At 35.0% G+C, this 17,253-nt stretch overlaps 1 protein-coding gene across 1 annotated transcript in view; it reads left to right on the top strand.

Moving 5' to 3' along the window:
- The window catches only part of ghrhrb (growth hormone releasing hormone receptor b), a 33,221-nt gene extending 16,580 nt beyond the window's left edge, over positions 1-16,641 (top strand). Inside the window, exons 4-14 of the mRNA XM_081380631.1 lie at positions 4,377-4,477; positions 6,645-6,742; positions 6,867-6,999; positions 7,635-7,788; positions 10,848-10,908; positions 11,078-11,147; positions 11,478-11,569; positions 11,840-11,969; positions 15,557-15,598; positions 15,692-15,857; positions 16,046-16,641. Coding sequence (XP_081236757.1) covers positions 4,377-4,477; positions 6,645-6,742; positions 6,867-6,999; positions 7,635-7,788; positions 10,848-10,908; positions 11,078-11,147; positions 11,478-11,569; positions 11,840-11,969; positions 15,557-15,598; positions 15,692-15,857; positions 16,046-16,134 — 1,136 coding nt within the window. The 3' untranslated portion in view covers positions 16,135-16,641. The remainder of the gene's footprint in view (positions 1-4,376; positions 4,478-6,644; positions 6,743-6,866; positions 7,000-7,634; positions 7,789-10,847; positions 10,909-11,077; positions 11,148-11,477; positions 11,570-11,839; positions 11,970-15,556; positions 15,599-15,691; positions 15,858-16,045) is intronic.
- Positions 16,642-17,253: the final 612 nt, after the last annotated feature.

The raw sequence follows: 17,253 nt of genomic DNA, 5'->3' as shown, positions 1-17,253 counted from the left end.
ATTTTGATAATTGGTCAAAAGATAAATGTTAAATCTGATTCTTTTGCATCTACTAAATGAAGAATAATATATTGATATTTAATATTGTTTTTATATATTTTCTGTCCAATTTTGGTGTTACTTTAAATACAAGTGTGGTTATTTTATTTTATTGGCTTGTAGTTTGTACTTTCAGATTCAATAAAATGATTGATTTTAATGAAAAACTCTAATATTAATTCATTTATACAAGAAAAAAATAATTTAAAATAAGAAATAAAAAAATATTTTTAAAAAGTCTTTTTCGGTTTCAGTTTTCGGCCATGTGCATCAAGAATTTTAGGTTTTCGCCACAGAATTTTCATTTCTGTGCACCTCTTGTTTAAACCAAACCATAAAGAAAAACGATTACATTCGGCTTTAAAAAATGTGTATCACCCATTTCCTATGGTGCACTGAAAATTGGCATTGAAAAACATTTAAAAATCATGAACCTAGAAAAACTACTCCAGGGCTTTTGAGAAATCAATGTGGAGGCTAAGAAAAATCAACACACTCATCATGCTGTTTTTCCATCCCCCCACACACCTCTATGAATACATAAGTACACAATGGACCTGAAGATATCTACTTTGCTCTGCTCCAAATCTTGCTGAAAATGTGCCAAGGAAATAATAAAAATATTAAAAATCAAAGAGGGTTAAAGCAGGCGTAATAGCAGGGGCTGTTGGTGCTGGTTGTTCAATCTATTCAGTCCCCCTAGGCCAGTGCCTGACATCTCCACCACAGAATGCAGCAGCGGTCAGGTCCTCGCTACTCTCGTCTTCCCCCACTGTGGCTTCTGGGAGAAAGACTTGCAGCACATGATGAACTCTGTTTTATGGTAATGCTAGAAACAGCGAGTGGAAAGAAATCCCATTGGCAAGCTAGCACTGAACCACCCACTTAGCAGGCCTTCAGAATGGCCGAGATAAGTGTAGGTGAGGAGACAGAAGGTCATAGGGTTAGCTGTAATATCAAGTCTTACAGAGTTAACTGAGGCTTAGTCTAAATGAAGTACATCATATAAATGCATACAGAAATATGAGCTTATTTGTAGGCGATTTTATTCATTTTCTATCTTTTCTATCAATCCTCTTGAAACATTTCTTTTTTTTCTTGCAAACATTTTTAAAGGGACAGTTCATTCAAAAAAATAATAAAAGTCTCTCATCTTTTACTCACCCTCATGCCATCTGTGGTGTATTTGATTTTCTTTAAATACAATACAAACATTTAAGTCTGAGTGGACGCCCATGACATGCGGAGTCCCTCAAGGCTCAATTCTTGCGCCACTCCTGTTCAACCTGTACATGCTCCCAATGAGCCAAATAATGAGAAAGAACCAAATCGCTTACCACAGCTATGCAGACGACACACAGCTCTACTTAGCCCTATCGCCTAATGATTACAGCCCCATTGACTCTCTGCTTCAATGCATTGACGAAGTCAACAGCTGGATGTGCCAAAACTTTCTACAGTTAAACAAAGACAAAACTGAAATCATTGTGTTTGGAAACAAAGATGAAGTTCTCAAGGTGAACGCATACCTTCACTCTAAAGGTCAAACAACTAAAAATCAAGTCAGGAATCTTGGTGTGACACTAGAGTCAGACCTTAGTTTCAGTAGTCATGTCAAAGCAATAACTAAATCAGCATACTATCATCTGAAAAATATTGCAAGAATTAGATGCTTTGTTTCCAGTCAAGACTTAGAGAAACTTGTGCATGCTTTCATCACCAGCAGAGTGGATTATTGTAATGGACTCCTCACTGGCCTTCCCAAAAAGACCATAAGACAGTTGCAGCTCATACAGAACGCTGCCGCCAGGATTCTGAGCAGAACCAGAAAATATGAACATATCACACAATTCCTCAGGTCTTTACACTGGCTCCCAGTTACTTATAGGATTGATTTTAAAGTATTATTACTAGTATATAAATCATTTAATGGCCTAGGACCTCAATACATTGCAGATATGCTCACGGAATACAAACCCAACAGATTACTCAGATCATTAGGATCATATCAGCTAGAAGTTCCAAGAGTTCACTCTAAGCATGGAGAGTCTGCTTTTAGCTATTATGCCAGCCGCAGCTGGAACCAGCTTCCAGAGGAGATCAGATGTGCTCCTACTGTAGTCACATTCAAATCCAGACTCAAAACACATCTGTTTAACTTTGCATTTAATGAATGAGCACTGTGTCACTGTTTGTCCGACTGTTTATACTGTGTCTTATTTTAGTCTTTATTCTAAACTGTTTTAATTATTTTTAGTTCTTTCTCGTTTCTTTATTTTAAACTGTTCTTTATTCTAAACTGTTTAATTATTTTTAGTTCTTTCTTGTTTCTTTATTTTAAACTGTTCTTTATTCTAAACTGTTTAATTATTTTTAGTTCTTTCTCGTTTCTTTATTTTAAACTGTTCTTTATTCTAAACTGTTTTAATTATTTTTAGTTCTTTCTTGTTTCTTTATTCTAAACTGTTTTGTATATTCTTATTTCTTCTGTTTATTTTTAATAGTATGTAAAGCACTTTGAATTACCATTGTGTATGAAATGTGCTATATAAATAAACTTGCCTTGCCTTGCCTTACAAACAAAGGTTTTATCTGTGAGTCTGTATAATGCCTGTATAATCTCTTGAGAAGTGGTGCTCCTCTGCGTTTCTTCTTGCACAAACTTTTCAACGCGCTTACGTCATGTGTCACAATGTCCTTCTCGTGAATGCTTATATGACAGCTTAGAAGTGTTTATTTCTTCAAAATGAGAGAAAAAACAACTAATTCAATTACTTGCAGGCAAGTTTTAGGTCAAATGTTTTCTAAAAAATGTGTTTCGATTTATTCCTGCTCTCTTCTACTATGTAAAAGAACAATGTGTCTTATTTTTTTTTAGTGTACCCTGAGTCCAAATTTGATCTGCATTGTTTGATTTAACCTTTTGGGAAACAGCAAATCAATATTGCATGCAATGCATTTGTTTGACATTTTTCCATCTTACCTTGGCATGATTCATGGAGATGATTAAATTATAACAGAATATTCATTTTTGGGTTATTTAAAGGTGCACTCAGTAATTGCTCACTCATTAAAAAAAGTATTATTTTCAAAGAAATAAATAGCAATTTTGAAAAATATGTTGAATATCCTTTATGCTCACAAGTTATTAATCACCTCGTGTTTGCTGATGAGTTGAGATTGCATGACCAGCCTAATACTTTATTTCACTTCTCTCAGTAATTGGACACTGCGCTCACTGAATAAATGAATCATGGATGACTGGCATTTCTACAACTTAAACAATGACATAACCTCGTTGTTCACACGGACTCAATGAAATCAGATTTATATGGTTGACCAGGTTTTTACAGTATGTGTCTCCTAGTGGCAGGTTGCCTCACTACTAAGTTATGGTTTAATACTGGGAACACTGGATGATAATCCAATCAAAAGTCCAAAAGAACTCCTTATGCTAGTTTATTTTGCAATCAGAGAGGAAACATCTGATTCTCAGTAATGCTCAATGCTCAAATGGACCATTTTGCTCAAATTGACCGTCTTCTACCGAAAAATGATATAACAGAAGAGAGCATTTGTCTTTGGAGCACATGATTAACTCCCTCAGCACACAGTGTATTAGGTTTTGAGTGGGCTTTAGAACCCAGAAGCTGTAATGTGCAATCACAAGGTTCTCAAGAGAAAGAGGTCTTTGATTAACCACTTGCATTGAACCATTGAACCCTATTTGTTTTTGTGAGCAAATAAATTCTAGTGCTCCCCAACCAATTCTGGTTTAAGTGCTTTGGTCAAAGAGAGTGCGGTTTTTCAGAGATGATATTCATTCAAACAGTCTTGTTTTACTGTGACCTATATGACATACAGTAAACCCCATGCTCCAGCTGAATAATGATCCCATTATCAAGCTGATAAAATAATTTTGTATAAACCTGACTGGTTTGATATATCTATCTGAGCTCTCACATCTACACATCATGAAATACAACAAAAGGTGTAAGCAGACTAATAAAAACATAATCCCTTTATTGTCAAATGCTACAGAGAGGAAGGACATGTGGATTACTGTCGCAGAGACAGTGTCATCCTGGTATTTAATGTTATTTGAGTTGAGTTTATACAGTAGCTTCAGGAAAAATTCTCGGACAAATGAGACATGTTTTGTTTTTGTGAATAATTCCACAGAAAAGTACTAGGTGCATCTGTCTAACACAGGCAATGTAATGAGCAGCTGTTGGTATTTTGAGTTTTATCAGTTTCTTTTTGCCAAATGATGTATCAAGATGTTGCCTTTACAATGTTGCGAGCTGATAATTATGTTTAACATTATTTTAATGCAGGTTTCATACTTAGGAATTGCACCAAGAATGGCTGGACGGAAATCTACCCATCCTATGAGATTGCTTGTAAGATTCTGGAGGACGTGGAACCGGAAACTGAGGTGAAAACTACTATCAATTTCTTAGTGAAAATTATTTCTATACCAACTTTTATTTTTAAGTGTTAGACATCCTCAAAGAATCTTCCTCATAACCATTCTGTATTTGTACTTGTCTCTCTCTCTCTTTTTTTTTTTTTGTAGAAATAAAACGCTGTGATCTTTTTCCAAAACGTTCAAAATTAGATGGAGCCTCATGGGTTTTGGTTTGCTTAAGGTCTCCATCAAATATAGTTATATACAGTATGTAGTTATTTTTACCCTAATTTCAGTTCGTGTTCACTGGCACAGAAGCAAGCAGGGTCGTTGTTACGTTTCCAAGATTCTGACCTGGATTTTTCGCCTCGTATTTGCATAATGATGAGAGTTTCTTAGCTTTTAAAACATTGTCTAAAGGGACTTTGTACTGTCATGGCTTCCTCTGCTCTGCTGTCAGGCCTACATTCTACTACTCGAGCATTTATGCAGATGTCATAGAGAGTGAATTGAAAACGCCCACTCACCTCGTGCCACACACGTTGAGCTCTTTACCGCTTTTTCGAAAACACCTCTCACTTTTCTTACTCTCTGGGTTAAGAACTTGAAAGTTCCACTTTGGTTTTGTTAATAGTTGATGGGAGTGAATTAAAAATGATTTTCTCACCTCAAAGCATAAATATCTTCTCCTCTGCCAGACAATTTCTTTATATTATCTTTTTGTTTGTGCCAGAAGACCACAGTGAAATGGTAATGATAATAGAGACAATACTTTGAATAAAATAGATGAGAGTGTTCCTGTTGTGAACAAACCAATTAACAGTAGTTGAATCAGCCAGACAAGAACATAAAACTCTCTCTCTCTCATGAGTGCTACATTTCTATAATAACTCATAATGACTTTCAGCTGTGTCTGCATCAGGGGAAGTAGCAATGTGGTTATAGATGCACATGAAGTATAGTTAGTTGCATATTCTGTAATCCCAGAACAAGCTGACCTGCTTTTAATGTTGGCTTTGTCTCAAGACTAAAAAATGCAGGATGCAGAGGTAGGAATGTTTGCATATCACTCTGTCGGTTAAGATATGCCTTTATCTGTTTTTGAATTTTGAAGACAGCATTGTTAGCATTCCCACAGCTGACAAAATTATGTTCTAAGAACATTTAGCTGTATTACAGTATTTATGAATGCCCTTAACATTAAAAACATCCAGTTTTTTTTTTTTTAAATGTTTAACAAATATATATATTTGTATCATTATGCAAACATTATAGGAATGGAATGTTACTATTGAATGTTCTCTGAATGTTCTGAAACAAGTAGTAACATTTAAAAAACTTTAGATGAACATCAAACTAAAACGTTTTTTTTTAAGAAAAAAGTTCCATTAATAATTTTTTTTAACGTTTTGAGAACATTGGGCTTAATAAGACCAGATAACTCTGAACGAAGGTTCTATTTATGTTGCTGGATGAATGTTTGCTCATAACTTTGGGAGAACCTTGCCAGAACGTTAGCCAAAGTTATGGGAATGTTCTATGTTAGCTGGGCCTTTTTTGCCTACGATATCCCTCAATCCTCTGTGTGCAGTTCACAGGTTGGTAGCAAGAATAAAAATGGCCTCTGATAGAGCATTACATTTATTCAGAAGTTTCCATTTTTCCATGAACATGTTTAAATAATTTAAAATAATAACAAATTTGACTTTTTATATATACTTTTTTTAACATGACTTTATATTTGCTTGGCAGCTGCGTTTGGCAGAGGTTGTGGCATAAATAACAAATGACTGAATGAAGAAATCTTATTATTTTATCATTCATTTTTAATGCATTTTGCTGCATTCTATCATTGGTTGAATATAACATATATTATAACATCCATTTTTCAGACCTTGTAGTTAGACTCTTTTGTTCTTTTCTCCATCCAGCCTCATACCCTCCATGATTCATGAAATGTTTAGAATTATTCAAATTGAATTATCAAATTGCCACATTTAGTACAGTGGGAGTAGATATAAGAACAATCTACACAGAAATTTGTTCTACATTTGTGTCAAGAATAAGGCCCAATAACAACAGAAATGTGAAACAAAAAGGTTGAAGTGCACCAATCGAACTGAAAATACATCATTCTCTACAAAATAATTGAATAATTGCCTTTTATATGTTTTATTTTTCCCCTCTTTTCCAGACCACATATTACTACACTTTCAGGCAGGTGTACACTGCGGGCTACGCTACCTCTCTGATTTCCCTCATCTCTGCCATCTTTGTGTTTACAGCCTTCAGGTACTGCAAGAATCCTCACTAAGCTCATGTAACCTCACAAAGATCAGTAGAAATTTTAATCTGTGAGTGTTTTGTGACAATTTGTTGAATAATCTGCGAATCGATTTTACTCTGCTCAAAACAGAAAGTTCCACTGCACCAGAAACTACATTCACATCAATCTGTTCGCGTCCTTCATCCTGCGAGCCAGTGCAATCTTCATCAAAGATGCAGTTCTCTTTGCCGACGAGAACGAGGACCACTGCGTCATGTCAACAGTGAGACTCGCCAACTGTCACAGGCTCATGCAGAATTTTAGTTTTTGTTTTATACACGTCATTCAAAATAATGAGCTAATGCATGCTATTCAATATGTCAATGCTCATGTTCTCCCCATCAGCCTTGCGGTCAGTGAACATTTTAGGTCACAATGCATGATGCTGCATCATTCATCTGAACAGTAGAGAACTTTCAAAGCTTTACACCAGTTTTTGTCAGCATAGTGACACTGACTTCACATTTTTGCATCCATTTTTTAGCCCCTGTCAGTATCAGCCAACTCATCTGTGCCTTTAAGGCACACTTTACAAGATCTGCCTCCGCTAGAACTGAAACACCTTCTTTGAAGTATAAAAAAAACATTTCTTCATAGCTAACACTCTTCTTCTTCCCCCTTCTCTCTGATGATATATGTGCTGTTTCTTATTAGCACTACCTAATTCTCATCTCTAACATTATGCTGCGCTGAAATGTCTTAGCACTGCAATAATATCATACTTTAATTTGCAAAGCAGAGGTCTTGCTGTGGCAAATTTCTATGGTCTTGTATCTTCAGTGGAAAGATATATATTCTAAGAATATACAGTACATCTTGACGGAACACTTACAATCTCTAAAACTGTCTCCTCTTCAGACCTCTTGCAAGGCAGCGGTGGCTTTCTTCCAGTTCAGTATCCTGGCTAACTATTTTTGGCTGCTGGTAGAGGGGATGTATCTACAAACTCTTCTAGCTCTAACCTTTGTCTCACAGAAGAAGTATTTCTGGTGGTACATTCTTATTGGCTGGGGTAAGTGGGTACTATAGAAGACTTGAGAACATATTGTTATGTAATATGATTAAATATTACTACACCTACTGGTCAAAAGCTTGGAACAATTAAAATTTTTTCTGTATTTGAAAGAAGTTTTGGGTAAGTAAGATTTAAAAAAAAATAATAGTACTTTTATTAATGGTAGTGTGATGCATCTATTCAAAATACACGTGAGACTGCATTTCTGTCTTTTAGCCACAACTTTACTCTGTATTTCTGCAATCTACGCAAACGCCCAGGGCTGCCAACTCTCACGCATTGAGCGTGAGACTCACGCAATTGACACTTTTCACACGCTCTCATGCCACACATCCATTTTCTCACGCACAGAAAAATTGCGGAGCAAAGAGGTACTTTTAATATTAAACTAATTCTCAGCTCTTAGATTCCGTAAATTTTATTACGAAATTCAGACAAAAATACGTTTGGCGCTTGTAAATGTGACGTGACAGATCGCTGAGCGCCTCAGCTCAAGTGCACGTGAACCGATCATCTGTTACTTTTTTATTTAAAGATGCAGTACAACTTACCGAAAGTATACATAATATCGACCAATTAGTGTTTTTCAAACACGGAAAAAGGTCAGTATAACAGCAGGAGAACAATTATGTCACATAACGTTACATTTACCTCAGGAAAAGCCATTTAATGACCATAGCATGTTAATTGAATAGAAAAAATAGCTAGAGAGGAGATTTTGCTGAGCACTGTATTACATATTTATTATATTTTTACTTATGTCATTAAATAATTGTTATTATAACAAAAACTGCATTATTTAATTTAATTAGTTATTTTTAACCTTTAATAATACCAGCAGATTGGGCCCTCTATGTTTACAGCATTAGGTGAGATAATTGTTTTTAAATAAAATTTAAAATAAACATGTATCCAAATTAGTCAATATTGAATCAAAATCGGAATCAAATTCACAAGAATGGAATTGAAATCTTAAATTTTTTGTCAAGCAATAGTAAAAACTGTATCCTACCAGTCATTGTACAATGTAAACATTGTAACATGTTGTCACTTAACTTCATAAAATTCTATTTAGTTACCAAATGTTTTGATAATCACAATTACACTTATTGTGATGCAATATTTGTTTTTACATACCCCATATACCCCCCCCCCCAAAAAAAAAAAAAAAATCTCACTCCAAGCTAAACTCAAAAGTTGGCAGCCCTGGAACGCGCACCCCCAAACATTTCCCAACATTCCCAGCTCTATAGTTACGCAATCTCTATTGTCTCAAATGCAAAACTTATAAGCATACAATACATCACATCAGGTAGGTTAGGCAATTTTCAGAATAGTTTTAAAAGCATAAGATCCCACCCTTCCTTCAGAGCATCTCCAAAGCCTCGCCTCCTTGACACATGAACGCACACAGGAGGGAGCAAACAAAACTGTCATGAGAGACGTTAAACTACCTCATGTCTTAAAGCAGCGCTATGCAGTTTTGGCAATTTCTTCGCTTTCTCGCTTTTTGCTCGCGGGTTTCTCTATAGAGCTCCCCCTACAGCTTCGGAATAGATATTTGAAAAACTCAAAACTCGTCGCCCCCCTCCCATCTTCTCCCTCCGTGTCATGTGCATTTGTTTTCAAAGAAGCCAGCGAACGCATGGAGCCATGTCCACTGAGGTATGTATGATACACAGAAGGCTAGTATATAAATGTTTAGATAGTGTATGTGTGCAGTGCCGTAAAGCAATTTGTTACATCGCAAGACCTGATATCAAGGCCCGCCTGCCCAAAGTTGCAAGGGTGTTTTTTCTGCTCAAAGGCGCTAGGGGGGTGCGAGGAGACCACCATTCAACCCGAGAACAGTCATATAACCATTCTATTGACTCCGAAGCTGTACAGTTAAGGTAAAAAAACCTGCAAAGTTCACCTTTAAAGCACATAACTGACCTGTACCACCTGACTGCTGCAGATTAATTTTGGAGTTGATAGTGTTGACACTGAAACGCATAAATTCAAGTATAAATCGCTCCAAGTATAATGTCCATCTCTTCCAAATTTATATATTAATGGTTTTCACAAAAATATTAAGCAGCAAAAATGTTTTAACATTGATAATAATAAGAACCATTGATAATAATCGAGCACCAATAATAATTGATCATAACTGAGCACCAAATCCACACATTAGAATGATTTATGAAGGATCATGTGACACTGAAAATTTCCATAATGAAATAAATTACATTTGACTAAAATGTTAAAATAGAAAAGTAATAATATTTCACAAATCACTGTTTTTACTGTATTTTGATTTAATAAATACAGCCTTAGTGTGTCACTGTCACAGCTTGTTAAAATATAAAGATGAATGAAAAGGTTCTAAATGCAGCAGCTAGACTTTATTTACACAAGAACTAAAACAAACCACTAGGCATGAATAGAATCAACTAAGGTAAAATGGATAAAAAATAGACCAAGAACTGAATTGTTCGGAGCCTCTAAAGGGACCTTTGCAAAAATAAAAATGTACAGACTTTCATGTGCTCACAAGAAATGTATCTTGTGCTCACGAGATACAAGCAAACACAAACACATACACCGAGACATAATCCTGACATGGTAAGCAAGCTTCTTCTTTCAAAAACATAAAAAAATCTTAATGATTCTAAACTTTTGACTAGTAGTGTATATTATTATATAATATTTATTTCTCAAGGATTTGTAGTGTAGTTGCATGATTGTGTGGCCTTGTGTGTTATGTTCCATTGGTGACACCTGTAGGCACCACATTTCTAAACAAGATATATGTATATGTGTGTATGTATATATGTATATGTATATGTGTATATGTGTTTGTGTGTGTTTGTTTGTGTGTGTATATATATATATATATATATGTGTATATATATGTGTGTGTGTGTGTATATATATATATATATATATAGCAAAATGATTGCTCTTACAGAAGATATCAAACCTATTCTTGATAACGTTTTAGCAGAGTAACAAACATGTTTCACAATTTGATGACATTTTGTTTATTGAATTATTCTGTCTGCATCCTGTAGGTCTACCAACACTAATACTGATCATCTGGGTTCTAGCAAGGAATTTTTTTGATAACAGAGGGTAAGTCCAGATTGACCTAAGCTCGTATAGACACACTTTACGTTTCTCACTTGATCTGATTTGCTTCTTCATTTGATTTGTAGTACTATATATTTTTGCGCTGCATACATTTCTGCGCTTATTGTGAAAGTGCAGATTCTATGCAGGTGTACTCATATAATCATTGCAGGTGCTGGGACGACACAGAAGTTGCTTACTTTTGGTGGATTATCAAAGGACCAATCACAGTATCTCTCCTGGTATGATTCACAGAAAAACACAGCTGATTTGATTTTATATATTTACATAAAAGCCACATCTGGAATACAGTGGAAGCTGTTGGTTGCAATAGTATTTTTCAAAATATATATTATTAATGTATTTTTCATGTGCCATTATTGTGCACTACAATAAAATTACATATTATATCAAAATGACACTTACACGTTTTCTTTTCCACTCATCATGATTGTTTCTTTTTGGATGCAAGTATCTATTTTAACACACAGTCTGTTGATGTGTACAGTATATGAGTTTTTTCCTTTATCTTTTATACAGAGACGCATTCTTGCTTGTTTTTTTAAATCTAGATCAATTTCTTCATCTTCATAAATGTGATCCGGATTCTTGTGCAGAAGCTGAAGTCTCGAGGAATGGGTGGCAATGATACCAACCACTTCATGTAGGCCTGAAATGCACACTCAAAGCAAAGATGTATCAATGTTTGATTCACAGACAATTGTACAATACTTGCACACATGCTACTGAAGTAGTGCGTTATTGTCTTGTTGAAATTCACAAGATGCAATTATCACAGTAGAGTTTTCAGGCTGCTTTTATTTACAGCCATCATAGTTGCTCATTTTTCTTTAATGATAAATTCCCCTCCAAAACGTAATTTAATTGTTTGTTATTAATCTGAAATAATGCTGGTCTTTATGTATACTTGTAGGAGACTGGCCAAGTCTACTCTTTTCCTGATTCCTCTGTTTGGCATGCACTACATGGTATTTGCCTTCCTGCCAGAGAACACTGGAGAAAATGCTCGCCACTTTCTTGAGCTTGGCCTGGGCCCGTTTCAGGTGTGTACAATTAACCATCTGTGAAATTCACAGAAAAGTAATGCTAGGGTGACCAGATTTATCTTGCTGAAATACAGGACGGCATGGTCAGCAAAAAAAAACAACTGATTTTGGGATTGCGCGCTGTCGCAGAGAGAGTGCTTCTGGTGCGTGTCATTCAGCGCGATACCACAATGAGTTATCTTTTCACAACTTACTGCACATAATAACTTGATAAACTCTTTTTAAAGATCTTCATTAAATTTACTCTCACACTTCTTTGACATCTTCGCATCTGACTTGATCTTCTCTGTGCTCTAATATCCCGCCTTGACTAACTGCAGGTTAATCGATAACGAAATGTGATTGGATGGATGGTAATTTTGTTCTCCAAAATATACAATAACGAGATTGGCTGCCTTTCCAATCTCATCATAGTTTATTTTGGAGAACAAAATTGCCATCCATCCAATCACATTTTCGCATGACAGAAAACTACTACTCGCTTTTATGATCACCTAGCAAAGACAATTAAAGAAAGAAACATTAGAGAAAACATGAATTTTTTTTTCATAATAAGTAATACGTCAGGACAGGACTGAAATACAGGATTGTACCAAGGAAAACCTTACTACTGCTCATCAGTTGTGGAATTGTCTGATGTACAATATGATGTGGTTACATTATATATTTGTATATTAAAGTGCACCTATAATGCTATTTTTAAAAGTTCCTAATTTTGTTTTGGAGGTCTCCTTTAATAGGTTTACATGCACCCCAAAAAACAAAACAAAAAAAAAAACACTTACATTTTCTCACAGAGTCTGAAACGGTTCAATAAAGCAGAAATTTCCAACCCCGGTCCTGGAGGACCCCCAACACTGCACATTGTGGATGTCTCTCTTGTCTGACACATCCATCTAACGTCTTTCCCAACAAGCTGATACGTTGAATCAGGTGTGTTTGATTATTGAGACATTTCAATAGTACAGTTCTGGGGGTCCTCCGGACGTGGGTTGGGAACCAGTGTGATGTAGGACTTAGTCTTTAGCTGCGACTCACTCGAAGGCTGCATACCTCCTTGAGGCTGCCTCATTTCAGAATTTATACATTTATAAAAAATTGACCATTATTCCTTCTGAAGTGTATAAATAGTTGTAATTTCTTTATAACTTTGAAATATAATGGTTACTTTACTGAAATGAGGCAGCCTCAATAAGGTATGAAGCCGAAATGAGAGACAGCTTCTCTCTTTCCAAGAGCCTAATCTGCTCTGATTGGTCAGATGGCCCAGTCTGTTGTGATTGGTCTACTGCTTTCATTGTGTGTTGGAAACAAAATGTCCATTACCATATTTTAATTTCAGCTCTGGAGGCTTCCTCAGCACTTGTAGATGCAGTGATAAAGAACACTAATGATGGCGATGGTTTTACTGGATCATTTTCAAGCCTCGATCCTCATTCTTTGGATTGAGAACATGTCCAAACATGTCCAAACACTTATTAACATGTCGACAACACGTACCAAACACTTCTAGGCCTCAGCTGCAACTACAGTGTTTGACGGCGGGTCAAAGTAGACGTTGTTCACTTACAACCAGTAAAGACAATAGACGAGCATTACTCAAAGTTGTTAAAGACCTACGTAGATTTGAACTGAAAGTAAGGCGGGAATTCCTGATGACTTGTTTCAGGCAGTTCAGAATCTGTACTTTCCTTTGGGAGACTATAACTCATGATATAATCAATAACTCACGATAACATTTATTGTGCACTTTGTTCTTTGAAATTTTGCTGATTTTTTTACCACATTCAATGTAATATCCAGAAAAGCATAATAGGGTCACTTTAACATAATATTATGTCATATATATATATATATTAGGGCTGTCAAAAGATTAATCACGATTAATCGCATCCAAAATAAAAGTTTGTGTTTACATAATATATGTATGTGTACTTAGGCCTGTCACGATAACAAATTTTGCTGGATGATAAATTGTCCAAGAAATTATCGCGATGAACGATAATATTGTCGTTCTGAGACCATTTTCATTTAATATAATTATAATGGCATAATAATGCAGGTACACCTTTTCAACGATCTATAAACTTTTATTTCTAAAGAATATTAAACATTGAAAGCGGAAAACATTTTAAATATCCAAAAAAATGAACAAAACAACCAAAAACAATAAAAGCAATGGACTCTTAGTGTCTGTTAACAAAATAAATGTCTGTTAATAAATAAAATGGATGTAAACAAAATTGCACTCCAAAAAATATTAAACATTAGGCTTTAGACATTAGGCATAAATAGTGATACATTCCATAACAGGCAAAACTGACAGTTAGGACCTTTGTAAACAAATAAAAAAAAAGTCTCAACAAGCCATATCACACAATTTTGCACTGTTACTCCTGTTACTTTGTCAAGTGATTGTGTACTGTCGGGAAGACGGAGACGCACTTTATTACTTGTATATGCTACGCACTGAAAATACTTGGTTAGGATTAGGGGTGAGGAGTGCGTGCGTATTACACGCCATAAAGAGCGTATCATATGCACGCAAAAACTATTTTTGGCATATAAATGGCACGAGAAATAACATTCGTGGTATAGATACGCATTTTCATGTGATAGGGCTCGCTGTCGCAACTCACAACAGGCGTCTTCTCTCTCTCCCGGCAATTGCCGCAAACAGTCCCGCCGGCGCTTTCCCATACAAAGACCATGTGACTGACAAGAGCGGCGGCGCCGCCTCCCCACACAAAGATCATGCAACTGACAAGAGGGTGCACTCCTCCTATACGCTAAAGAACCGAGAGTGGTCATCCAGTCTCTTTGGTATAGAGAGAGAGAGATGATGAAAACAAACAAGCATGCAAATGGAATTATCGCGGCCGGAAAAATTATCGAGCTCATTTTTTTTATCGTGCGATTAATTGACTTATCGACTATCGCGACAGGCCTATGTGTACTCTGTATAATTATTTTGTATATATAAATACACACACATGCATGTATATATTTAAGAAATATTTGCATACATATACTGTATATGAAGAGTTCAGATGCAAAAGCCTCTAAATGCCATCTGAAATTTTCTTATAGAATGGTTATTTTTATCAAGCTCGTATATTTAAATTCAATAATTTCACTTAAATGGCAATGAAGATTACCTATTCATTGTCATTTAAGTGAAATTACTGACCTTAAATATACAAGCTTGATAAAAATGATCATTCTATTAGAAAATTTCAGATGGCATTTAGAGGCTTTTGCATCTGAACTCTTCATATATTTATATATAATTTATATTATATATAAATATAATTTTTTATATATAAATTACACATTCTTAAATATATACAAGCATGTGTGTGTATTTATATATACAAATTTAATTATACACAGTACACATATATTATTTAAACACAAACTTTTATTTTGGATGCGATTAATAGCGATTAATCTTTTGACAGCCCTAATATATATATATATATATATATATATATATATATATTCTTTTTTTATTTGAGCTGTTCTGTGATTTCTTAATGCACCCTTACTGACTGACTGTAATATTGTGTTTCTGTACATCTCAGGGTTTTGTTGTGGCTCTGTTATACTGTTTTCTCAATGGAGAGGTAAGCCACAAGTTTTTCCTATTTGTAAATGTGTGTAAAACAGGAAACACATGCTGTTTTCAAAAATGCACATTAATATTTTTTGCATTTCAGGTACAAGCAGAACTAAAGAAGAGAATGTGGAAGTGGCAGACACAAAATTATTTGAGATACAGTAAGAGAAGACGAACCCTCTTTACTGAGAGCAGCACAGTCACACAAATCTCAGTTTTAGAGAAATCAAGCCCTAAGGAGCTGCCGTTAATGGAGTCCCACAACAGTGAGTCGATTATCTGAAACCAATTCTTTACAATTCAGCTCATTCCCCTTTTTCTCTTTCATGAAACCTCTTAACCAGGGTTCTTCTACCCTGGTCTTTGAGGTTCACTGTCCTGCCAGGTTTAGTTTTCAAACCCGATCAATCTCACCTGCAAGTAATTTTCCATTAATCCTGAATATCTTTATTAGCATGTTCAGGTGTGTTCTTGGAGCTAAAGGAAAGGACGAACAGATTTGAAGAATCCTGCACTATGCCAAAAGACACAAGGCAAAAATAATTGAAAACGTTCAAATTCATGCAAATTCAGGCATTGTGTTGAGGATATAAAATGGTTGCTAAAACGATCCAAAGATATACTTCTGTTTTCTACACACATCACATCACTGAAACAATTCAACTCTTTACTGATAAAAATACTATTTATTCATACCCCAAAAGCCCAAATCACATTGTTCAGTTTCCCCTACTGCTGGTTTAAATTAGATGGTTGGCACTGACTATTTACAGAACAAATTCCAATATAGAACAGTTCACCGAAAAACTGTAATTTACTCATTTTGTAATCCCCATCAACTTTTTTATATGGAAAAGAGCAGCTTAAATGATGATCGTTCTTTAACTTTGTTAAACGTGTTGCTCTGTAATTTGTATTTATCACTCCGTTGTTTGTCACTGCCTGCCTTGAAAGTTGAGAGTGCATAATGTGTAGATGTTGAATACAGCTAATTGCCTTACATTAAACAGACCTCATTTTGGATCCTTCACAAAATAATAGCTATCAATTAAAAAAAAAGAAAGAAAGAAGGTATTTTTATATTCATAAAAGCATTCTTATTCCTAATCTTTAATTTTGTAAATTGCGTTTCTGTGTGCTGGCCCTGTATGTGTAAAGAATTATAACATTTCTACAGGGCTTAAAAAGTATTTTTCTTAAATAGCAGGTATTTTCAAAATATTTTATTCATTTTGAATCAAATTGATTGCTTTAATTAAATCATTAGGAGTTATTGAAAATAAAATAAAACATTTATAAAACACTAATCTGTCTCTGTATAAAGAGACCCTACAAAGTAGATACAAATTGTAATGAGTAGTTATAAGTATTATAATGCATAATACTGTTTTGAAAATGGCCTATTTAAGAATAATTTGCAGTGCACACATCTGGAGCACTAGACTGTAAAGTTTCTTGTTTGGTAGAAATGATATCTGGTTTCAACTGGTTTTGTAGTTGCTAAATGTATTTGTAAATATCTTTGCTGTATGTACAGTAGTAGATTTATGTGATGTGTACTATGTTTACTGACATTTGTGCTTAGTTATTTGGTGGTTTGATTATAAACAGTTTAGTTAATATTAGTGTTAATTTTCATTAATAATAATTGTAACACATCAT

Source organism: Scardinius erythrophthalmus (assembly GCF_964197995.2).
Source record: "Scardinius erythrophthalmus genome assembly, chromosome: 12".
Classification (NCBI taxonomy): domain Eukaryota; kingdom Metazoa; phylum Chordata; class Actinopteri; order Cypriniformes; family Leuciscidae; genus Scardinius; species Scardinius erythrophthalmus.
Note: the sequence above shows the minus strand (reverse complement) of the source record. Positions and strands in the feature narration are given on the sequence as shown.